The following is a 26,523-nucleotide window of genomic DNA, read 5'->3' as shown; positions in this document are numbered from 1 at the left end:
TATGCCATATCATATTTGTTTCTTAAAATAGCAACATTTAGGAATATAAAACTTGGACTCTAATCCATATTAATTTATATATTTATTACTTATTTGTTTATCTATTCATTTCTTTCCTATTATATAAGCACAATTGGATTCTAGGTAAACAAGCTAGGTTATTCCTACAAATAACCACCAAAATCTTAAAAAAGATTTTAATTAACATTTTTTTTAGTTTCACATCATTCAAACTTCCCCCGTATACCTCCCTCTCCTTTTCCCTTGTAACAAAGAATCTTTTAAAAGGTAGAAGAGAACATATTAGTAATACCTATCAACATATCCAAAATATCTGACACCTAATATTTTTGACATACATTCTAATTCTTCAAAAAAAATGAAAGAAGGTATTTTCACATTTTTTCTTTGGTCTTAAGGTTGTTCTTCATAGTTTTGCAACATTTATTTTCATTTTTTGAACCACTGAAAATTTACCAGCCCTCAGGAATAAAAAAACAAAACAAAACTATTCAATCTCCCTCCAAGATATATTTAGAAATAGTAAGGTAAGTATAAATGCTTTTTTTGTTGCTTGTCTGGCAGAAGGGATTTATCCTGGTGAGAGCTATTTATAATTTTAGAGGCTTTCAAACTTGCTTATTCTTTTAATTTTTTTTTTTATCTCCTGAACAGATCACGAAAGAGCATCCCAGATACTTATGCAGAGACCCTTATTGCCCATGGACTTATGACCCAGGATGAAGTGTCTGAAATAAAGACCTCTTACTATTCTAAGCTAAGTGATCACCTGGCTAATATGACACTTTATAGCCCGCCTGCTACTAATCTGCAAGCCCATTGGCGGGGTCTAGTGGAACCTTCTGCCAGGATCACCACCTGGGACACTGGAGTACCCACTGATCTGTTGAGATTTGTCGGAGGAAAGTCTGTGGAAGTCCCTGAGGAACTTCAGTTGCACAGTCACCTTCTAAAGACCCATGTTCAGGTAGGTTTTTATCACTGAGCATTTATATGTCTGACCACTGTTTCATTTACTTTGTTCAGCTCATGTAGAGAATCTGTACTATTCATTTTTGAATAATTATCTTAGTTCACATTAAATCCACATCTTGCCTATCCCTTTTCTCTACTTTGATTCTGGAGATAGCACAATCAATTCTGGTGGGGGTTTAAATTAAACATAACCCATTTTTATTTGATTAGGCACATAAAAATTAAAAACAACCCATACAAAAAAGAGAAAAATGGCTTGATATATTTCTATATATTTATGATTAAATTTGTAATTATTGAATTTTCTGTAGACTTGAGAATTGAAATACAAAAATTATAGAAGGCTATTATTAATAGAAATATTTAAGATCAAACTGATGAAGCTAAATGTGATCCATTTCATTTTTTTTCTACTCCCCCTCCCTTAATATGCAGTCCAGGATAGAGAAAATAAAGGAAGGAATGAAGTTAGACTGGGCCACTGCAGAAGCTCTAGCCTTGGGCTCATTACTTGCTCAAGGTAAGACACATCTCTGGTTTATTGCTCAGTTCATTAAAACAAAGAGTATTTTCTTGTAAAATTTTATCTCTCTGATATATCCTTTTTTTCATTGACTGGAAGAATTAATTGAAATGTAAAAAATATATAAAATTCACTTCACTACTTGACAAATTGACCCAAAGACAGCAAAAACAGAAGACAGTATTAGAGAGCCTTTAAAGAAAAAGCAATCAGAGCTAAAAAATCTAGTGCTGAGACAATTTTTTAAAGTTCAGTTGCATTTATTGTCAATTATCAAACCATTATTCTATCATCCACCATCATCCTCCCTCAAAAAGAGAAAAATCAAACACTTGTAACAAATAAATATAGTTAAGTAAAACAAATTCCCATGTTGGTTATGCCTAAAAGTAATATTTAATTTTTTTGAAAGATCATTTTACAAAATGTATAGAATGTGTGATTAAGATTTATACTCATACTTCTGAACCATGTTTATATGTCTCTGTACGTATGACCATATCTCAGTTTTTTTTTAGCTGAGGCAATTGGGGTTAAGTGACTTGCCCAGGGTCACACAGATAGGAAGTGTTAAAAGTGTCTGAGGTCAGATTTGAACTCAGGTCCTCCTGACTTCAGGGCTGATGCTCTATCTACTGTGCTACCTAGCTGCTCCTATATTACAATTTTTTAATAGGCACACCTAGTATGTTGACTTAAAAAGGATTATGAAACTCAGTCTGTCTGCTAATATATTAACTATTTAGCATCATAATTCTTTATCTCTAAGAATAATATTCATGGACTTCTGATCTTATTTTGTCTTTTCTTTCTTGCTCAAGGTTTTAATGTTCGTCTGAGTGGACAAGATGTTGGTCGTGGAACCTTCAGCCAGAGACATGCAATGATTGTTTGCCAGAAAACAGATGACACATATATCCCTCTGAACCATATGGATCCTAATCAGAAGGGTTTCTTAGAAGTATGATGTTTCAGTTATCTGGTCCAATGATAAGCTTATAAACAGCAAATGGAGAAAATAGGGCACAAGAAAGGATGGTTCAAATTTTCCAAGTTTATAATCAAAAGGACATGTTCTGATAGCTAAAGAAATTTATACAATAAATTCTTTTATACAAAGAACTCAAAATTTATACAATATGTATATACAATCTGGTCTGGAATGTTGACAACCATTTACCATTTTGGGAGTCCACCTTAGCTATCTTGAAATCACTTCTAAAAGTCCAATTTTTACCTCAAACCTTTCCTTTTCAGTTTGTAATCAAGTAGTTCTTTGTAAGCACTCAGTATGAATTAGATATCTGTTTCCTTGGAGGAGTTGATAATTACATATGTCTTTGTAGAGACTGGCAAAAATGACATGCAAAGAAATGTACTATGCATTTTGGAAGTAATAGAAATAGATGCTATAACCTCTGTCTTTATTAGGGATTATTAGGTGAGGCAACATACATACATTATGGTGGTAATAATAAATACCAGGCTATGTAGCTTATGCTTCTTCTTCCTCCTAAAAGGAAAGAAAGCTGTCCAAGAGATTTCATTGGTTTGGGGTTTAAGGCTTGAGCCATGATTTTCCCATTGCCTAAGCATGAAAGAGGCCAGTCCATGAGGAGTTATTTAGTCCCATGCCTGGTATATTGTAGATGCTTAGCAAATGTTTATTGGGTTGACTTGAGTTAGTGAAAACTGGGTGGTATCCCATAGCTGTACAATTGCAACCTGCTGACTATATTTGCCTGACCAAACATATTTCTGTAAATAGATGAAGGGGACATGATTGTCCAAATTAGAGCTTGATCCTTGCTGGGTATCCTTTACATTCTTATAACTAAGGAAACTTCCTTCCTTAACTATTAGATGATCTTTGAATTTTGCTTTCTATTCCAATCTCAAACTTGGAACTACTAGATCTTCCTAAATCAGGCCTGCCCCATCAACAGACATGATGTATAGTTGTTTATGTTATTAGGTTATATATGTTATTAGGCTCCTACTTAGTATGTGAGCATATTAAATGCTAAGGATACAAATTCAAGTGGAACAATTTCTGTCCTCAGGGAGCTTATAGTCAGAATAGACATGTACTATTTATAGCCATATACAAAAATAATAGATACCAGAATCTCAAGATTACATAAGGCTTCGTGTCAAATGTGGCTCTTGAGCTAAGTCTGAAGAGATATCTAAGTGAAACATGACACAATACAAATTAAATTTAGAATTGTCTAGGCAATATAAGACATGAGATGTTATTAAATAGGTAAGACTTCCTGGAAGAAGTACATCTTGAACAGATTCTTTTTATGATGGACCCTTGCCATAAAAACCCTTCTCCCCCAACTACGAGCATTCTCAATGAACTTGAAAATTCCAAATACCAGTTCGATGTTACAACTGTAGATATCTAATGAAGAGTAGTCTTTTGTTTTATGATTTACCCGACTTTGTTATAATTATAGTAGCTTGAAAGCTTATGTACAGTGCTTATCCTTGTACAAAGCAGATAATATACCCCTTTACTTCTTATCTTCTTTCTTTCTCCCTTAACCTACTAAACAGCAACTTCCTTAAGTGAGAATAGTTTGAGGAAGCATGCAAAAAAAGCCTTTCTTTTGAGCTTCTCAGATGGTTCCTGTCTTTTATAATATTCTGAGGAAAATGCTTCACTCCTGACCTGTATGGCCATGTGTCTCTTATCTCCTCCTTTTATGTTATTTTTGCCAAATTAGGTGAGCAATAGTCCTCTGTCAGAAGAGGCTGTACTGGGGTTTGAATATGGAATGAGCATCGAGAGTCCCAAGTTACTGCCTATTTGGGAGGCTCAGTTTGGTGACTTCTTCAATGGAGCCCAGATTATATTTGACACATTCATCTCTGGAGGTTAGTAGTAACATTGGCTACTACCTGCTGGATATATGGCATTTTGCCAAGCACTAGCAGGAAATTTTTTGGATTATTAAAATGGATATACTTTTATTTTGTAAATACTATTTCCTGGAGCAGAAAATAGTACTATAGACTATTCATACTTCCCCATGCCCTGTTGTCATTTTCTATATTTAGGATTAAGGAGTTCATGTATCAGATGGTTGAGGATTGCTTTTAAATCCTTTATTGGTTAATCCTTCTATATATTATTCCATATTTCTTGCATTTGCTTATAACTTGGATGTGACTAAGGCATTATATTTCATAATATTGCCTTTCTTTGCTTTATACTATAATCAGCCCTTTATTATCCACTCTAGTGGAGATTTATACTAATATAAATAATTGAAAACTGCAAAAAATTGACTCCATGGTTTTAAGGCTATGATCAGCCACCTACCTAAGGAATTCTATAGCATATCCAAGCATATTAATTCATGAAAAAATGAGAATTCTCCATAGAGAGAATTAGAGCCTCGGTTTCTTCATCTGTAAAATGAAAGGGTTAGACTATGTCACTTCTAGGGCTCCTCCCAACTCTAAAGCCTGTGATACTATAAAATGCTCTCCTATAGTACTAGTCTGTTGCCCAGATATATTAGTCCTTGTGGCATAATTCCTGCATCCATTTACCTCAATGCCCCAAGAAAGTTTTTGTTAACCTTATTAATTTTAAGGATTTAGCAACTGAAATCTGTTGTGAGAATTATCTCCAGTCTCCTGATAACATGGTGATTGGCAATACCACTGAGTTATCATATCATAGTCACTCCCCATGTTTCTCATGGATAGTCTCCCCAGCTTTGGGAGGATGGAGGTAGTTCTGACTGCGAATCTAATGGGTAACAATTTCTGAGATATATGTATTTAAATAGTAATGTGGATAATTAGAAATTGATTATTTAGATTAATATACGTAGTAGGTATAATTACACAACATGTATTCTAATATGCATATACATGTATTTATATATAAACATTTTGTCTAAACTTGTAATTTCATCAGTGTATGGATCTCCTATTGAGAAACTTTCTCTACCAATGTGGATGGGCACCTTCCTTTGCAACATAACCTCAATTACCAGGGGTGCCAAAAGGTCCATCTAGGATTATATAGTCAGTCTGTGTCAGAAACTGAGCTTAACTCTAGGTCTTCCTATCTCAGGCCAGTTCTTTGTACACTCTATCTCTCGTATCTGCATATGCCATATAAATATTGGGGATACTTGACAAGAATCACCTGAAATTGACAGACATATGTGGCTTATCATTGGATTACTGGAAGGAATATTTTAATTGATGAAATCACAAATCCATGTGGGTGATGAGATGTCATCTACCTGCCACCAATATTTAAAGTAGATGACAAAAAAATAAAAGTGTCTAACCCTGTTTTAGGCATCTAGATAAAACAATAGAATAGTTCTTAGCCTGGAATCAGAAAGATCAGGCTCAAACGGTTATTAACTGAGTGATCTTGGGCAAGTCACTTAACTTCTATCTGCCTCATTTGACTTATCTGTATAATGGGGATACAAAAATGAAATTGTTATGAAGATCAAACAAATTAAAGTATGCAATATATACCAGTTAGTATTTTAGCATTTTGCAAACCTTAAAGTACTATATAAATTTCAGCTGTTAGTTACACTAATGTTTTAGGTTCTTTCTACTTAAGAACTTGGTTTAAGAACTATGTGTGTATTTCCTAGTGGTGGAATAATCTTCCTTGTTCCAGAAGCAAGCTTGTTTAACTTTGGATTTTGTTTAGTAGTTAACTAGGCTCAGTTCCCATTCGCTTTCCTGCTTGGGGTTGTTAGCTGATATCTCTACCAATGAGACTATTTTTATTAAGCTGCCACAGGACTGAGTACATTTAATAAATTAAACTAGACTGCTATATAAATTGCAGTTTTAATGAACTAAAATAATATTGATTTCTGGGAATTGAGGGGATGGTAGCATTTGTTCCATTAGTCACATCCATATGCACGTTGTTCTGCCAAGTCCAGTTCTCCTTTCCTGTATCTTTCACAGGTGAATCCAAATGGCTTCTTCAGAGTGGGATTGTAATTCTCCTTCCACATGGTTATGATGGGGCTGGACCAGACCATTCTTCCTGTAGAATGGAGCGTTTCCTACAGGTAGGTTTGAATGTGGATAACTGTCAAAAACAACAACAATAACAAAAACCCAAACAAACAAACCAAAGACCCAAATTTCAGGAGCTGCTTTTTCTCATAAGAATTTTTTGTTTCAATTTTGAAAACTGTTGAGTGCTGACAAGTTCTGCAGACTGAAAATTAATGTCACCTACCTCTACCAGAGAGGTGCAGAGAGAGACATGTTTTCAGGCATCACTAAGTGGGAATTTATTTTGCTTGAACTGTGCATTTTTATGATGAGAGTTATATTTTTTCATTTTTTTCATCATTGTAAAATTAGAGAGGGTCAATGAGAAGAGATTAAATTAAATGCATGTAAAATAAGTATTTTTAAATAATATATGAACATATAAGTAAGCAGAATGTCAAAATTATAATAAATGCTCTATATAATTTAATATAAAAGGGGGTTAATATGAGGTTGTTTTGAACAAGGTAGGGTCACTTCCTGCTGATGGCTTAAGAGACCTAGTGCAGATGAATACTTAGCCAGGGATGATTCTGAGATTCATTGGATTAGGATCTCTCTTGGTATTGTTGCAGTTTGAATACCTTTAATTCAATGTGCAAAGCAAGATTTTCAGACTTCTTTGGTTGATTGGTTAAAATGACCCAAATCACATTTCCCTTGCTCAGGCTGCTTTTCAGCCATGGCTGAAAACTAGAGTAAGGCAGCTGAAGAAAATAGACCACAAATATAATAGTTCATATTTGTGAAGCACTTGAAGGTTTACAAGACTCTTTTTTTAGATATATGAAAATATGATAAATATGGAAAGTCCAACTTTTACAAACACATACTTTTTGTCATTGCATAATTTTTTTCCTAATATTTTTGGACTGATTACTATTCTAACAACCTTTATTAAACTCACACTTTACTGAAGATTTTCTTCATTTGGTTAAAGATACATATTATTAATAGAAGTGATCTGTGGTAATCCATAGCAATTCAAAAAGCAGCTTACTCCCAAATTAAGCACTTTGCTTTCCTTTTTTCAGTTAACAAACTTTTCCCTACCTCCCCCCTTTGCTTTGAAGGGAAAAAAAAAGAAAAACCAAACCCTTAGTCAAGCAAAACAAATTCCTACACATTGGCCATATCCAAATATGTATCTCGTATCTATCAACTCTCTCAGGAGGTAGACAGCATTCATCACTGAGGGTTTTTTTTGTTTGTTTGTTTTTTGGGTTTTTTTTTTTTTTAATAGGAGTTTGTCTTTGCATTGATCAGAGTTCTTAAGTCTTTCAAAGTTTTCCTTTTGTAATATTATTATTATAGTACAAAATTGTTCTTCTGGTTCTGCTCATTTTACTCTGCACCAGTTCATACAGATTTTCCCAGGTGAAATCATTATTTTTATCATTTCTTATGGCGCAATAGTATTCTATTATATTCATATGCTATAATCTATATTCTAATTGGTGGGTGCTCCTTTAATTTCCAGTTCTTTACTACCACAAAAAGAGGTTTTATAAATATTTTATGCATATGCATTCTTCTTTCTTTGATCTCTTTGAAGCATAGATCTAGTAATGCTACCTTAGTTAAGAAGTAAGCACAATTTAGTAACTTTGGGGGGCAAAGTATCCTAATTCACAGTTCCATTAAAATCCTGTTAATGTGCATGGTTTCTTCTTACACCCCACCATCATTTGTCATCTTTCTTTTTTGTTAACTTTGCTGATCTGATTCTTTGAATTGTTTTAATAGTCATTTTTCTAATTTTTAGTGATTTAGAACTTTTTTTTTTTCATATGGCCATTGACTGTTATTTTGGATTTATTTCCTTGCAAATTGCTTGGGCTTATCATGTGACCATTTACAGTTGGAGAATAAGACCCCTTTCTTTTGAGTCAGGAGACTATGTTCAAATCTTGCTTTTGGTACTATTTCTATGACATTGGAAAAGTCACTTAAATTCCTCATCTCTAAAATAAAGATGTTGGAGTTGATGACTTCCCAGGTTCCTTTCCCCCTCACATCTATGATACTATGATATAACCTCTGCCTTTCATTTATGCTTGTCCCATAAAAGAAAAGTGAAATTTAAAGAGAAAAGCCCTTAAAGAATTGTAACATACTTTCTTTATAAAAACTGTCACCATTTGAATGTTAGTAGAGCAGGATGGGTATTTAGTTAATTTTCAAAATGACCAATAACTTTGAAATGTTTGCTTTTAAGACTTTCATTTCTTTCAAGTTTCATTTTTTTTGGTTGAGAACAATTAGTTGGGCAATCCACCTTAATTTATAATGTCTTTTCATAGGATTGGAGATAAAGTGAAACTTCAGTAAAATGCTCTTAACATTTTAGCCAAGCAATTGTCGGTGGCAATTGCCAGAATTCACTAAGTGCCAAACATTTCATTGTTGGCTTTAAAATTGTAAGTCAAGGTAGTTAGAAGAAAGAAAAATGGAATGAGGTGGGGAGAGACAACTGGATAGAGGACAAATGGTTAATGCTCTCTCATTTTCATGTCATTACATCAGAACTAATTTCAAGTGACCATTTAACAACAGGGAAATTTTTTTCCCTCTCATTCTTATTCTCCTTCTTCCTCCTCCAAGGCAGAGGGTGACTAAATGGGAGGAAAAAATGAGAATGAGTACATTAGTGTGTGTGGGGGGGAGTATATGGTGTATGTGTCAAGAGTGAGGAGGTGGGTAGGGGAGAGGGTGTCTTTTTTTTTTTTTTTCAAAGATAAAGTATGTCCTGTTAATAATGCTCTTGCTGTCAGTCCATTACATACATATATATTTATATATATATATGTAATTTTTTTTTTTTTTTTTGCTTCTTAGTTACTAGATGACCTAAAGATTGGAAACTATATTAGACTTTAGCTTTCCTAAATGTATACTAGCATCTGGGATAATCTGAAGGATTATGTACAATGTAGGGCTTTGTTTGAAGGAGGTGAACTTAATTATTAAAATTATCCTTATGATTCAAGTTCTTAAGTTCTTTCCTATTTAACACTTTATATTTACATGCTTTAAACTAGTGGTCTCTCCTATAAGTTTCCTGCAGTAATAAGGAAAGCTCCCAGAATATCTCCATATTTGATTATAATTTGCTTTTATAGACCAGATATGCTATTCTTAAGTCTTAGGCAATTTTTTTTTCCCTTAGGCAATTGGGGTTAAGTGACTTGCCCAGGGTCACATAGCTAGGAAATGTGTCTGAGGTTAGATTTGAACTCAGGTCCTCCTGACTTCACAGCTGGTGCTCTATCCACTGAGCCACCTACCTGCCCCATTCTTAGGCAGTTTTAAAGTTTAATTAGATTTATGTTATCTTTTGTGTATTTTCCACTTTTATTTTTTGTCCTCTTGTAATTCATGCTGTCTTAGATTCTCCACACTAGAAGTAAAACAGGAAAGAGGAGGTAGTTACACAGATCTAGAGGGAGATAGAAAAGGACTATAAAGAATTTTAATTGAAGCAGTGAATGCTTTGGGGCTATATTTTGAAAACCAGTTCTTTAGGCCAACATCAGCTTCTCTTTTCAGGGATCATTCCATATTATGGAAGAAAAAAAGAAATATTATTTTCCTCCCTTTTTAAAATGGAATTTGTAGTTGAAAATATTGATGGGGGCAGCTAGGTGGGCACAGTGGATAGAGCACCAGCCTTGAATTCAGGAGGACCCAAGTTCAAATCTGGTCTCAGACACTTAACACTTCCTAGCTGTGTGACCCTGGGCAAGTCACTTAACCCCAGCCTCAGGGGAAAAAAAATTTAAAAAAAAAAAGAAAAAGAAAATATTGATGGAGCAGTTTTTCATTTTACCATTTTCTTTTTTTTTTTTTTTTCCTTCACTTCTCAGATGTGTGACAGTGTGGAAGAAGGCGTGGATGGAGATAATGTCAACATGTTTGTGGTGCACCCGACTACCCCAGCCCAATATTTTCACTTGCTCCGAAGACAGATGATTCGGAACTTCAGGAAACCCCTCATTGTTGCATCTCCAAAAATACTACTTAGATTCCCTGTAAGTAGGAAAAACCTAGCAAACACAGTCTCCATTATTTCTTTACACTTATTGGCACACTTCCATTATTTTCTTTCCCAAAGTTAATTCATTTTCTTAAGGATTTCTAAAGCTCTCTGGAATTGTCCAGCTGATTTCATTTCTTTACATAAGTACAGAAATATACTTAGTTCTCAATTATTTGTGATGATGGAGAAGATCAGTCTGGATAAAATTAGAGTGATTAGTTAACTAGTAGGTTAGTTGGTTAACTATCTTAAGAAACTGCTTGCAAAATTCTAGTTCATGCATATATGAAGAAGTTCATTGATCTATTGATTTTTAATATTCTAGTAGTAGACTTGGAATATATTGAAGTAAGTAGGTGTTATGCAACACTTTTAGATGAGTTTATAGGGTTTATATGGGAAACAAACTATTTAAATAGAATCTTGTTTTAATAAGCAGAGATGTCATAAAAAAGGAAGGCTATTTTTCTATAAATTCACATTCATGTGCAAATTGATATCTCTTTCACCACTCAGAGGTAAGTGAATTCTGAACAGGGTATTGTTGTTTAAGCCAACAAATTTCTAATTGAGTAGAAAATCAAGTGTAGTTGAAAATTTCAAACAGTATCAAGGATAGTGTTTTTGTTCAAAGCCAGCACATAAGATAGACTGGACCATTTGCTTCTGTATTCAATATATTCTCTTTTATTTATAAGCCTCCTAGTTCTCTGAAAGCATCACACCTTTTCCCAGGATTTGCCATGGAATCAACAGGAAGGAATACTGCAATAGTGCTTATGAGGAGAGGTGGCAGGAGATGGGAAAGAAGTGGCAGCTATAGATAATTTTTTCCCTAGTTTTGGGAGTAAAGCTGATACTTATATGCCACCATTGATGTGACCCACACTTGAATTATTTTATTAATAATCATGATACACTTAAGTCCTTCCTACATTTTTTCACCCAGAGACCCTGTGCCTAACCAAATGCTCTTTCAGATATTTGGTTAAGATTAGGATAATGTTATTTAGCTAGAGAAGAATGCAAAGCTCATTAGATCATTAAGGAATCAAATTCCCTGCCTACTGAAATATTGTGGAAAGGTCATGCCAGAGATACTTCGCATAAAACAGAGAAGATTCTTCTTAGATCTTCCCATGGCTACTGGTACAGTAATGAAATCTATTGGAAGATGAAGTTAATTTGTGAGTAATTGTGCTGCTATTTCCAACATATAGGAAGGGTACTATTTAGCTAGTTTATTTAGTGGGAAGGAAAGCTAATTAACATTATGTTGATGGGCATAAGAGTGACTATTATTATACTGTTGTTTTTGGATTATACAGATTATCTGTTAAGGGAAAAATACTTCTTGGTAAGCCTTTAGAAAGTAGAGAAGAGCCCAGATCCAGAGTTCTTCTGGGCTAATTATTTTCTTTTCTTGTTTATGTTCTATGTATTCCACCCTGAGGGGTAGATGGGAATGGAACAATTTGGTTATTCTTGGCACCTTTCTTGGAAGTGGATGGGGTTCAACCACCACAACTGAGAGTTTGTGGTAGTATAGCTAGAGCTTAGGTTGTATATGTGACAACTTTACTAATGGTGCTGTTTTGAGTACTCCAGTTTGTTACATAACTCTTTTCTTAGTAGAAATACTTTTAACTATGTGGTCATGTTTGGGTCATAGACATTTTATTGTAGAATATTCATATATTTAGAAGTTTGCCAGAGCTAGCTAAAAGCAGTTCAGAAACCACTTGCCAGTGAGCATTTATACATTGGAAATCAACAAATGCTGTAAATCAAGGTTTAATTGATTGTTTTGTTGATTACCTAGAATTAAGAAAGAGATGGACAAAATATTAATAATGCAGATTAAATATAAAAGTATGTAATGTTTACATTAACCACCAACACTACCTCTGGAGAGCCAGATAGATGTTAAACATTTCCCAGCACAATATCACTTATATTCTTTTAGCTGGCTAAGATTTCATTTTAACTTATATCTCATGGATTAGAAAATTCAAATCTTCTTTAGATCAAAAGCATCTTAGTTTATTCTAACATAACTTATATTGCTGTTTTTTTCTTCTTCAGGCAGCTGTGTCAAGTTTTCAAGAAATGGCACCAGGGACAACATTCAAGCCTGTCATTGGTGATTCTTCTGTAGATCCCAAAAAGTAATTTGATTTCTATTATCTATAAAGTATTTTAATGAGCAGAAAAACCAGTAGAGGATAAGAAATTCAGAGTTACTGAGGTTTGGCAACAGGGTGTGTGTGTGTATGTGTGTGTGTGCGCGCACGTGTGCATGCACGCACGTGCATTGTTGTATTTTGTTTTAAATTTATTGTGAAAAAGAAATCTATTATCCTAAAAGAGTCTGCTAGCAAAAGAAATGAGAAAATTTCTCCTTTTTTACTATTACCATTTGCAGGAACAGGCATTTTAGAAAAATTAATTAATTAAAATAAAGAGCAAAATTATGATTTAACCCTTTTATAACACTAGCATTGTCAGAAAGGATGAACATCTTTGTTATAATCTAATGGCTTGAAGTTGGTCTTTTGTTTTATACAATTGTAATATTTTCTAGGCCAAGAATAATAATGTGTTATACTATTATTCTATTGTAATTTCACTTTTGTAAAACATGGAACAAATACAAGAGTTTTTCTAATTTAGGGGCTTTGGGAGAAGGGGGATATATATATATATATATACACCTATTTACATAAACATGATAAGTAAATGTGTATCATAAACATTTTATTAAATTATTATTATTATTCTGTCATTTGTCAAAAATGCTTATATAGTAAGTATTGGAGCTACAAACAGAAAAACAAGACAGTTCACATTCTAATAGCTAGCTATTAATAGCTTTTGTACTAGTATTTTGTACTGATACTTTTGCTAAGTACTAGCTTTTTGAGTAATTTTAATAAGGACATTTTGTTTTTTAAGAACAAAGTACTTATAAATACTTTAATAAATTCTCTTTGCTTTAAAGATATGTACCTTTCATAGCTTGCACTGAAGTTGCCATCCCACATCCCTTCCCCACTTTCTTGTAGGAATAGAAAGTAAAAGTCAGACTCATCTGTGGACATAAGCAAGAATAGATAATCTAGATCAAAGATTTTTAATTTCTGTTGTGTCCAAGACTGCTTTGACTTCAGTGAAGCCTATGGATCCTCTCTCAGAATAATGGTTTTAAATTCATACAATAAAAAACAGAATTATAAAGAAAACCAATTACCTTGAAATAAATTTGTAATTTTTTTTTCCTATTTAATTACTTGAATCACCTGAAATCTGAACTCCCTAATTGAGAACGCTGTTCTAGATAGAATCTGGTCTCTTAGCTCTCATTATTACTTACTAATGTATTAACTATTAGAAGTCAGGCCTCAAAAGTGTTTCTTACAAACACCTTCCATGATGATAAGAGATTCAACGCTGTATCCTGCTGTCTAAAGAGCTCCCAATTTCTGCCCCAATTTCTGCCCTTTTCCACACTTGTGCTCTATTGCCAACTCCACAGCTGGAAACACACTTGAGACAAGTTCTGCCTTTCCTACTACACTTATCCACAGCCCCCAGCCAGCTTTCAGCCTCCTTTGTCACAAAACCTAGTGCTCTTCTGTCCCTTTTCTATTACTATCACAATGCATGAGGTAGAGAGGTGAAGAATAATGGACAACAACTTGTACCTCCTGCTTCCAGCTAGGCAGCATCCTAGTCATCTGATGTATGGTTCTTTTAATACAGCAGGTAATCATTTCCTGGAGGAGGGAAAATTTTAAATAATGAAGACTAAAAATACAGCTGAGTATATGATAAGCGAGCCCATTTGAATGCTATCATATTGTTTTATTAGTTAAATATTTAAAACTTTTTTCTTCCTCTGAAGAGATATTATTGGTTTATACTTTAATCTGTAGTTAAGAAGCACTTATTTAATATTTATTATGTACCAGGTACTGTGTTAAGTGCTGGGGATGCAAAGAAAGACAAAAATAGTGGCTATGTTTAGGGGACTCACAGTCTCCTGCAAAAACAATCTGTAAACAGCTATGTTCAAATAAGATATACTGGAAGTAATTCTAGAGGAATATCTTCTGTAGTAAATCTTAAATTGTTGGGAGAATTTTAAAATTTAAAACATAAAGATGTACACAATGATAACAATAACATGAATCAAATGAACATGGATAGATAGCAACTGTCTATGCTAATAGTAAATATTAGCACCAAACTCTTGAAGGGAAGTCACACAAGTCTTCTTTCTGTTAACTGATAAACTTTTTTGAGGTAGGGAAGAGAATATATTTTGTAGAAGGTTTTTCTTTAGTGTTTTGGGGAAGTATCTGCTGCGTCAAACAAATTATGTCAACACCTTTCACAAAAACAAAAACAAACCAAAAAAACACAACCCAACAACAGTAAAATTTAGAGAAAATATACATATATTTATTTACATATATAGAAATGAATTTTTTCTTTTGTGCTCCTTTCTCCCCACTTACCCTTTTTCTCTTTCTACCCAACAGTGTTAAGAGCATAATTTTCTGCTCTGGTAAACATTTCTATGCTCTGATGAAGCAAAGAGAAACTTTAGGGAAGAAGAAAGATGAGGCTGCTATCATCCGAATAGAAGAACTCTGCCCATTCCCACTGGAAGCATTACAACAAGAGTTGAGCAAATACAAAAATGCCAAAGGTAAAGCCTCTTGGGAGAGCAGATTTGCAGGAAAAGCTGTCTGACTTCAAGTAATTTTCTTTCCCTTGTATACCCCTTTATGCCCCTTTATTTTTATGTCCAAATGAATATGAACCTTTCTAGGACCTCTCACAAGTATTTCCTGTTTGCCTAGATCCCTAAATTATATAAAGTACTTTCAATTTTCTACTTAAATTATATTTGCTAGAAATGTGATGGCGAATTTAAGCATTTTATCTTTCTCATACAGAAAACTTACTTTTTCAAAATTGTAACATTAGGTTATGGCTATACTTGCCTATATTTGTGACACGATGGCAGTAGAATTAAAACATAATAACATCTTGCCAAATTTTCTATTTTTTCTTCAAGCCTCCCACACCACCCTCTCTCCACTCCCTTTAAGCAGAAAACTATCTCTTACTTTACTGAGGAAAAGAGGCTATTTGCCAAGAACCCCCTTGTTAACTAACCTATTTCTCAAAATTCCATTACATTTTTCAAAATTCTCTACTCCTTTGCTACACACAGCTAAGGCCAACCTTTCCACTTTTAATTCCCTCTTTTTTGCCATTTCTGGAAGATTTCCCTTTCGATGTACCCCTTTCCCCTTCACTTTCAATGTCTTCATATTTACTGGACCCTTCCATGTTGCCTATAGACACACCCAGGTTGTCATCATTCATTTAAAAAATGGCACACTATCCCTTCAAACTATCATCCCTTTTTTTTTTTTGTCTGATTCCAAAATATCATTGTATATGGAACTGCCAATGAAAAACCCTAAAAGCATATATCAGCAACTCTTGCAATTTGAATTTTAGAACATTGAGCCAGACACTAAGAGGTTAAATGACATATCTATTCTCACATTACTAGTCTAAAAGTAGCACTTGAATCTAGATGTTCTTGACTCTAAGACTGACCTTCTATTCAAATACCATACTATTTGTATTAGCCTATCCCTTTACTCCCTTACATAGTCAATTCCCTAGAAAAAGACTTGTAAGTCTTCCATTCTGGATGACTTCTCTAAAGTATTTTATACTATTGACTACCTCTTGGATACTTTTCTTCCTCAGCTCTCAAGATACTACTCTCATCTGATTGTTCTCCTACCTATCTGAACCCTATTGCCCAATTTCCTTTTCTGTGATGTCCTTCTAATCATGAGTGTCCCTTCAAAGCTTTTTGTGGGCCGCCTCCTTGACTCTTTCATTCTCTTTTGGTGATCCTTAACTTCCATAGTTTCAATTATCATCTAGTGAAATATTCCCAAATTTATATACTTAGTTTTAATTGCATTTCTAAAATCTAATTGTAAATGTCATCTTCGCCCAGACTTCTCAAAGATAGCTTAACATGCTCAAAATTGATCTGTCTAAATCTGTCCTTCCAAACATCCTTATTTCTATTTAAGGGAACAATCATCCTTCTAGCCACTCCAGCTCCTTGGAGTCATCCTTAGCTCCTAGCATGGTGCCTGATACATAGTAAATGCTGAACAATTTTCTGTTGATTCATTCTTTAAATGATTCTTGACTCCTTTCCCATAATTAGTCTCTCCTGTCCATTCACATCACTATCTGCCTGTTTTAAATGCTCCTCAATCCCACCTCACACAGCTCTACCCAGGATTATGGCAGTAACCTTTCAAAATGTTCTTCATCCATCCACCAGAATATCTTCCTAAAGCACATATCAGTTCTCTGCTCTAGCATCTTCAGTCATTTTCTATTGCCTCTATAATTAAATTCATCAGCTTAGCCTTTAAAGCTCTCTGCTGTGCAGAATCTATTTTTCTTAAAATAATAGCTTTTTATTTTCAAAATATATGTAAAGATACTTTTCAACGTTCACGTTTACAAAATCTCATGTTCCAAATTTTTTCTCCCTCTTTTCCCCATTCCCTTCCCTAGTAATCCAATATGTTAAACATGTGCAATTCTTCTATACATATTCCCATACTTATGTGCAGAATCTTTAAATTTCTGTTTCAACTTAACTTGACAAACTTATTTCCTACTATTCTACTATGCACACTGTGAACTCTGGCCCATCTGATCTTTTTCTGTGCCTTGACTTGGTGTTCCTCTTCCTGCTTCTTACCTTTTCATAGCCTATCCAATGTAACTAAAATGTATTCCCTCTTTCTCCCTAAATCTTTAGCTTTTTCAAGGTTCTTCTTTTTTTTTTCAAGGTTCTTTTTAGGAGTTACCTCCTTCAGGAAACCTTTCCTGACCCACTCAAACCTCTCTACCCTCTGACTAAGATGCTGGTGTTCTTTCCATTCTCAAATAAATTTTGCATTTAATTACTGATTTATATATTGAATCCTCTAGTAGAATGTTGTTCTTTGAGGGCAATAACTGTAGCAAGAGTTGTTTTGTATCCTCAGTGCCTGGCATATCATCTTCCCCATGGTTAATGAATAAATTGAACACAGCCAAAAAAAATTATTTTCTAAAAAATAGTCATGAAACAACAAAAGAGATGTCACAACGTTCATGAACTTTACTTGTTAGAGAAACCTTTATTCTCTCCCTCAATTCTCTTTACTCTATGCAATTCAAATTAGTTGTACTATCCAGTGTCTAGGTCCTCAGAAAAGGGGAAAGAGATTGTTTCAAGCTGCAGTGAGAAGCTGTGTCTTACAGGTTGACAAAGAGGAGAGACAGAGAGGGACACAGACAGAGACAGACAGAAAGAGATAGGAGACATACACATAGAGATACATATATACACAGAAAGAACAACAACTCAAAAAGCTTTGCTGTAATAGAGCACCAACTTTGGCAACAGTTGAACTGTGTGTATTTTTTTATTGTCTGCTTCTGGGATCTTGTTGGGCAAGTAAATTACTGGTTTTCTCAGGGCCTTAATTTCTTTGTAAAGTGAGGAGTGAGGACTAAATGGCTTAGAAACTCCCATCTAGCTATATATAGATCTATATATATAGATCTATATATAGTTATATATAGATCTATATAGATCTATATATATATCTATATATAGATCTATATATATAGATCTATAATCCCAAACTCAAGAAGCTGAGACCACTTAAGAATGGGAACAGTAGTCCTTCATAACCATTGAGGGCATTATTATTTGCAATGAAGTTTGTAATGAGCCAACAAAAGATGACCAATGATGTCCAGTTCACCCTCTTTAATAAGTGGATAATACATTTTATAAAGATTTCCATTAAAATGATTAAAATAAGTGTTGGTGATTAAATGAGTACTCAGCAATCCAAGAAACTTGTCTGTCAAGAAAGAGCTTGGCAGTTCCAGTTAACTGAGTTTTTTCTGTAGTGCTATTGCACTATATAATAAGGACCGCTGTTAACTTTTCAGCATCACACAAGCAATAGCGTATCATTTTAGAAAGGGATGCATGTTTGTGGACATGATGAATTGATGGGAAGCTCTTTCCCTTGCAGATTTTATTTGGAGCCAAGAAGAGCCACAAAATATGGGTCCCTGGTTTTTTATCTCCCCAAGATTTGAAAAACAATTAGCCTGTAAGGTAAGGCTTTTGGATTTTGCTTTATTTTGCTCTGTATTTCTAGAGTATCTAGAAAGAAATTTAATTATTATTCACCATTTAAACTGTTTCTTAATATGTATATTTACAGATTCCAAGAAGCAAACTGGCATTAAAGATAGCTGACCTTGGAGTTAGAAAGATCTGGCTAGAACTCCTATTCCGCACACGTTCTGGCCTGTGTGGTGCTAAACAAAGTATTTATCTTTCAGTGCTTCTGGCAATTCTCCCAAGTTACAGAGCAGGGGCCAGTCTGTGGTGGTATTGGGAGTTTTCTCCCTGGAAATTCTCTCTGCCAACAAAATTACAGAGCTGCTCCTCCAAAAGAATTTCACACAGGCTAATCATTCTTTCAAACTAGAGGACTATAGAGTCATTTATCAAGCTATTTATGTGTGTATATTGGCAACATATCCGTAAACTCTCTGCTGCCTCTATTGTGTGATTGCTCAGGATTTCTTGATCCAGAAATAGGGTTCCTGAGCGCTATGGGAGCAAGGTGATCTAGGTGAACTGAATGACAATCTGTATTATAAATTGTGCTTGACTTTTGTACTTTAACAGCAGAGAAATGGGGAAACCAACAACTTTACTGCTTGAGGGCTGGCTTTAAGACTAGTACATGTCTAAGACCAAACTGCCTATCTCTCTATCTATCCATCCATCTATCTATCTATCTATTCTGAGGGAAATTAGAAATTTAAAAAATTAAAAATCTTCATTCTGTTCTGACAAGTTATTACTACATAATTATAGTATAGTATATACTCTATATGCAAATATAGCACATACTACATATGTGGCATAGTATATATAGTATGGTAAATATAGAGTAATTATAACTAATACTAATTATTAAAGGATTTTTAGCTTGGTTGGTACACATGTATTTTTAAGTCTAAAGTGAAATTTATTTATTTTTTGTTGAAGCAATTAGGGTCAAGTGACTTGTCGTTCACACAGCTAGGAAGTGTTAAGTGTCTGAGGTCAGATTTGAACTCAGGTCCTTCTGAGTCTAGGGCTAGTGCTCTATCCCTTGTACCATTTAATTGCCCCTGAAGTAAAATTTAAGGAGTACCAAACTTAAAACCAGACTCAAAACATTTACACACACAAAAGTACATATATATATATATCTTTATATATATATACATATGTGTGTATCCAGATTTGAACTCAGATATTAATACATACACATGCAAATACCTGTACACACACACACACACACACACAGAAACACATATATGGGTAGGTGCACATATATCCAGTAGCTAAGTGGCACAGTGGAGGGAGTGTTGGACCTGAGTTCAAATCCATCATCAGACACCTACTTGTTGTGTGAACTTGGACATTCTGTTGGTCACAGGTTCCTCGTTGTAAAATGAGCATTAGTAATAGCACGAACTCCCAGCACTGTTGTGAGGATGCTTGGCACAGCACCTGGTACATAGTAAGCACTATATAAATGTTAGCTATTGTTATGATTATTATATAATGTGAATGAATGAGTACAATTTAAGGATAAACAAGTGAGAACAAGTAGAATAAGAATATTGGCTCAGACCAATATTCAGAACCTGGATTCAAATCCTGCCTATAACTCTTGTCCTTTGGGTGACTTTGGATTTGCCACTAATCCTTGGATTTCAGAAATGAAGGGTCTGGACATTAGTGGCCTATGAGGTCCCTTCTAGCCTGTGCTAATATTAATGACATTGATCTAAAATAAAACAAATGAATCTAAAATATGCTTTTTTCTTTACTCTAATCACAGCTCCGTTTGGTGAGCCGGCCTTCTTTACCAGCACCGGCTGTAGGAATTGGAACCATACACCTGCAGCAGCAGGAAGAAATCCTCACCAAGACCTTTGCTTGAGGCCTTTTTCTGAAGAAATGCTACTTCCTTTTAGAAACTGCCTTAAAAAGAAGGGTCTCTTTTTCTAATTCAAGTTCCAGCTTCCAGGCTGTCATTTTCTCAGAAGTGGGACCTTACAAGGGCAGATGTTTGTCAACAGAGAAAACAGGATGGATATGTTTGTATATGAACTTTTTTTTGAGTACTTAATTTGTTTACAGTGACTATTCTATTTTGGCCTGGGATACACTCAAGCAAAGTTGAGAATCAAGACCTTTTCCCCCTGATTATCCCCCAAACTACTTTTATCCTAATTTTCGGAGCACGAATATGCATAGGATCAGTGATTTCATCAGTATTCCAGTCTGTCACTTAATAGAGAAGTCCTGGGGAGTTACTTGAAATATATAGGATGTCCTCAAAGTTTAAGTGCAATTTTAAGCTTTAAGACCTTAAACTATTAATTTTTTAATAACTTAAAACTGCACCAAATCTTTTGGGGACACATGAATAGAAATTGATATACTGGGTAAATGACCTGATCAAAACCACAGCTAATAAGTTTTAGAGACAGCATTTGAAATCCAGTCTACCTGATAGCAAGGCTAACACACTGTCCTTAACACCAAGTTGCCTCTACAGTTTTCTAGATATTACAAACAAAATGTTTTTGTGCTTGAGTCACAGAATATATTATCTGGATTCTCCATTTCACTTGTTTATTGTAGGCTTAGCTAAGTTTCATTGCTTTTTGCCTTTTTTTTCTTCCCACAAGCCTTCTGACGACTACTAATAGCTTTGGACTCCAGTGTGCACTAGAATCTGGGATGCTTTCTGTTAAAGGTATTTTTAAAAATGTTTCATCCAAGTGCTTCAGAAAAGCTAGGTTGGTCCTAATTAATATTCTTAAAGATTGGGGTGCTTTATTTGTCCAGTTATAGTTATCCTTTTAAATTAAAGGGTTTGTGATCTGTAAGCTACAATAATATTGCTTTTCCGATGGGTGGTTTGGGTGCTTCGAAGAAAATGACCTCTTATCAGAAAATGGCCTCTTATCAGAGCATTTCTCTTTCAAATTGTAATATTTGGAGAACCACTAAGAGGATATCAGTGCTTTGACTAAATTATCTTTAGGAGCTATTCATGAGGGAATAGTGGCTTTTTGGGTAGGGTATATTAAAAGTACTATTTTCTTTGATGGAGAAAGCTTCCTGATCCAAGACTCTCAAGGACTATTAGAGGTCATTGTCCTCTGAAGAATTCTGAAATGATATCTTGTACTAGAGGATTAACTAAGGTTCAGTCCAGTGCTGCCGGAACTAATTACAAACCCTTTCATAATAGAAGTTTTCATTGCTCCTGAGTACCTGTACTTCCATTACTGTTAACTAGCCACCCCAGAGGTATTAGAAAGATGAAAGGAACCTATTCCATATGTACTTTTTCTTCTTCTTCTTCTTCTTTTTTTTTTTGGCATATAATTAATAGGTACAGGTAAATTATGCTTAGATTTTCCTGCTTTGGCCACAGGTTTATCATTAATTATTATTTGCAACATCTAATAAGTGTATGTATTGATCTAATATAATCTTGTATACAATTGTAGTACAGATTTTCCTTTTATTCATTTACTCCTTAATGTTCCTTCTCTATGTAAAGACATAATTGTGCCAGTTATAAGTTGCTAAAATTTCAAAGGTCATTGTAAGGTGAGGCTTGTTATTACTGAGTTCCAATTTTAACTGGAGAAAATTAAAGCTATAACACCATCTGATCTTTTCAAATGTCTGCAGTTTTTGAGCAAAATGGAATGATTATTTAACCTATAAATATGATCAAATTAAGCCACTTTAATTAAGCAGCTTTCCCAACTTTCAATTTTATAAATTAATCAATCCCTCTTCATTTCAGGTCTCTATAAGTTCAACTGTGAAACATTAAAAAAAAATCACTTTTTTTTTTGCCATCTTGACCTTGCTTATTTCCAGTTATATTTTGGATATCCATGCAAGAAAAATGTCTAAAGAGTTTCAAATAAAATAGGTTTCTTTTTAATTAAACATTTATTTCATTTTCTTTCTAGGTATGTGAAGAATTTTAAGATAATTCTAAAATGCTTAAAATAAGCTATCTCATGCATTCCTTATTGTATTTATGTATGAGTTGAAGAAAAATTCAAATTTGCCAAAAAGCATTAAAATTGGTTTACAGCTAGCCTCTTGGGGTTTGGGGAAAAAATCATAAAAGAACTGTTGTTTGAATTGCAAAAATTAATCATGTAAAGCTGTTTACCAAAACCATTTTGTTCAGTGAATAAAAAAAAAAAAATCTTAAGTTCACAACTGTGAGAATTCTTAAGTTTGAATGAAATTAAATCTTTTACTTAAGATGTTGACCTTGTTTTCAGTTGTCACAAAGATACCTAAAAATCTCTCATAAATACTTTTTTAGACTCACTATATTTCATTATTTTTCAATTACATGTAAAAACAATTTTTAGCGTTTGGTTTTTTTAAATTTTGAATCCTAAATTCTCTCACCCATTTTCTTCCTTTGAGAATGGCAGGCAATTTGATAAATATTACATGTAAAGTAATGCAACACATATTTCTATATTAATAATGTCATGGGAAAAAAATCAGACCAAAAAACCTTCCCAGAAAAGTAAAATTTTAAAAGTATGCTCTACTCTGCATTCAGACTCCATCAGTTCTTTCTCTGGAACAGCATCATAAATACTTCTGTAAGGACTTCTAAAATTTTTAAAATAATGTGCATAATCATCTCCTAAATATTCCCTAAGCTATCTGGAACCATTTGCTTTTCTGTCTTCTCTTTGCTCCCAATACAGTCCTCAATTATATAAGAACACCTCTTTTTCAAGGTACTTTGCATTTGGTAGCAAATTAAGTCTTTTTCTTATCTATTTTTCTGCTATCAACCAGTAATATTATTTTAAGTTTTTAGCCCATTTCCATATTGTTAGTGATGTTTAGGATGTATATTGATGGGAAATTTAAAGTTCTTATAATTCCCTGTTCAACGATGAAATACTTTAGATAAATAGCTTGCAGAGGTATGGTGAAATGTATGCCTTTAGTTAAATTAAACAGATTTAGCTGGGGATCTTCTTAGTAGCTTTGCAAATCTATTTCAAGCCATCAGTTGCTATTTTCATTAAACATCTACTCTGTTCCAAGGATTGTGCTTGGTATTCCTAAATCCAATGAAAAAATAATGCTGGAGTGCATATTATACTTGAAAGAAATGTTCAGACCTAAAACGTGTGGGTTGTTTAGAGTGGACTAGTATCTTTTGTTGTGAGGGCTGAGTTCAATCTTTTTTAGGTTTAACTCATCTGTTTTTGGTATCCACCTATTATCCAACTCTCAGCTGTGACTCAAAGAAACTGTAGAATTCCTGTTGACCACACCCCAGTAAAGCTGTCTCAGAAAGTAACTTAATGACCTCAAATCCTTCAGTGAGTTAAATGAATGTCTACCCCAAGCAAAGTGAAGACTTCCCCTGGTGGAATTGAACAGATGAGAATCATTTATTTGTTCCAATGGCCATGAAGATGGCTAAAACAGGTGTTGTGCAGTACTTAAGAGCTTGGTCAGATAGCAAAGATACCAAGGTCATTCACTGCATTGTGGGCCATTGCCAGTGACCTTGACTTATATTCTGCCATTGGACATCAATGACTCAGTCTGACAACTGTGCAACTCTACCTTACTTAAATCTAATAAATCTACTCGCAAGACATCATCCATCATTGGGATATTTATCCCAATACCATGATGTCATAGGTTTTTTGAAAATGAAGGATGAACAACAACAGTTTTTTCGGTGTTCATAAATGTTGTTCTAGTTGAAATGAATATGATTCAGTTGGTTTGCTGAAGACAAACCATACAATTTTGTAATGATGATTGGTGATTCACAAAAAAGAATTCAGTGTTTTAGAATCTGTCTGTAGCTTTGAGCCTAGGCTACTTTCCCAAGGTATTGAGACTATGGTTCAGGAAAAACAAAAAAAAAAAAACAAAAAAAAAAACTTTATCAACCTTGTGCTTCTCTCTATGTTGTTCTGTTCTGTCTGATACTTCTCTCTCATCAAAGTAACAACAGGACTCAAGTTGGGGTTACTAGCAAAGAGTGAAGGCTCCTCTTCACAGGAACCTGCAGCTATAGCCTTATTCTTTCTCCAGTACAGTCATAGTCTGGGAGCTATGCTGTCTGAGAAAAAGGCTCTTTTTTTTTTTTTCTTTTTTTAATTTTTTAAGAATAGCTTTTTATTTTCAAAATACATGCAAAGATAGTTAACAACATTTATCCTTGCAAAACTCCGTTACAAATTTTTCTCTCTCCCTTCCCACTGCCCCACTCCCCCAGACAAGTAATTCAATATAAGTTAGACATGTGTACTTTTTTTTGTGTTTTGTTTATCATGCTGCACAAGAAAAATCAGATCAAAAAGGTAAAAAAACAAGAAAAATAAAGCAAGCAAACAATAATAAATAAGGTGAAAATACTATGTTGTGATCCATATTCAGTTCCCACAAGCCTCTTTCTGGATCAGATGGCTGTCTCCATAACAAGTCAATTGGAACTGGCCTGAATCACCTCATTGTTGAAAATATCTAAGATGATCAGAGTTAATCATAACATAATCTTGTTGCTGTGTACAATGTTCTTTTGGTTCTACTCTACTCAGCATCAGTTCATGTAAATCCTTCCAGGCCTTTCTGAAGTCATCCTGCTGATTGTTTCTTATAAAACAATAATATTCCATTATATTCATGTATCATAACTTATTCAGCCATTCCCTAACTGAGGGGCATCAGTTTCCAGTTCCTTGTTCCTACAAAAAGGGCTGCTACAAACATTTTAGCACATGTGGGTCCTTTTTCTTTTTTTATGATCTCTTTGGGATAGAGAACCAGTAGAGACACTGCTAGACTCCACTGTATTAATGTGTATGCACGGTTTCATAGGGCAACTCTTTTCTCTTGGAACTTGATCTGATTAATTCAACAACAACTGTCTCTTGTGTGTACAAGCTGAAAGAGTCTGGAAAATCTAGATACACATTCAGCCTTAGATAACTGACTAGCTGTTTGTAATCCTGGACAAATTACTTAACTTCTTTGACCCCTCAGTTTCTCCATGAAGATAACTGCACCAACCAACTATACCCAGCAAGAGAACACTGGGAAATGAGTGTGGACCACAATATAGCATTTACACTCTTTCTGTTATTGTTTGTTTGCATTTTTGTTTTTCTTCCCAGGCTATTTTTACCTTCTTTCTAAATCCTATTTTTCTCGTGTAGCAAGACAATTGTATAAATGTGTATACATATATTGTATTTAACATATACTTTAACATATTTAGCATGTATGGAATTACCTGCTATCTAGGGAGGGGGTGGAAGGAAGGAGAGGAAAAGTTGGAACAGAAGTTTTTGCAAGGGTCAATGTTGAAAAATTACCCATGCATATGTTTTGTTACTAAAAAGCTATAATAAAAAAGAAAGAAAAATAAAAAGCTTTAATAAAGAAAAAAATTTAAAAATAAAAAATAAAGTTATATGCAATGACTATGGATATTCATTAAAAAAAAAGATAACTGCACCTATCTCATACAGCTATTAAGAAGATGAAGTAAGATCATATATGCAAGGTACTTAGCAAATCTTAAATTTCCGTGTAAATGTGAGCTATTATTATTAATAATAAAATTTTGATAGGACAAAGTCTCTATGGACCTTATAATCA

At 34.1% G+C, this 26,523-nt stretch overlaps 1 protein-coding gene across 1 annotated transcript in view; it reads left to right on the top strand.

The window, feature by feature from the left end:
- The window catches only part of DHTKD1 (dehydrogenase E1 and transketolase domain containing 1), a 67,584-nt gene extending 44,781 nt beyond the window's left edge, over positions 1-22,803 (top strand). The window contains exons 8-17 of the mRNA XM_074268644.1: positions 676-988; positions 1,432-1,516; positions 2,341-2,480; positions 4,255-4,405; positions 6,491-6,597; positions 10,453-10,617; positions 12,711-12,793; positions 15,170-15,339; positions 18,785-18,870; positions 20,663-22,803. Coding sequence (XP_074124745.1) covers positions 676-988; positions 1,432-1,516; positions 2,341-2,480; positions 4,255-4,405; positions 6,491-6,597; positions 10,453-10,617; positions 12,711-12,793; positions 15,170-15,339; positions 18,785-18,870; positions 20,663-20,764 — 1,402 coding nt within the window. The 3' untranslated portion in view covers positions 20,765-22,803. The remainder of the gene's footprint in view (positions 1-675; positions 989-1,431; positions 1,517-2,340; positions 2,481-4,254; positions 4,406-6,490; positions 6,598-10,452; positions 10,618-12,710; positions 12,794-15,169; positions 15,340-18,784; positions 18,871-20,662) is intronic.
- The last annotated feature ends 3,720 nt before the right edge of the window (positions 22,804-26,523 follow it).

This window comes from Sminthopsis crassicaudata, chromosome 5 (genome assembly GCF_048593235.1).
Source record: "Sminthopsis crassicaudata isolate SCR6 chromosome 5, ASM4859323v1, whole genome shotgun sequence".
Lineage (NCBI taxonomy): Eukaryota > Metazoa > Chordata > Mammalia > Dasyuromorphia > Dasyuridae > Sminthopsis > Sminthopsis crassicaudata.
The sequence above is the reverse complement of the archived record's forward strand: the minus strand, read 5'-3'. Positions and strand labels throughout refer to the sequence as shown.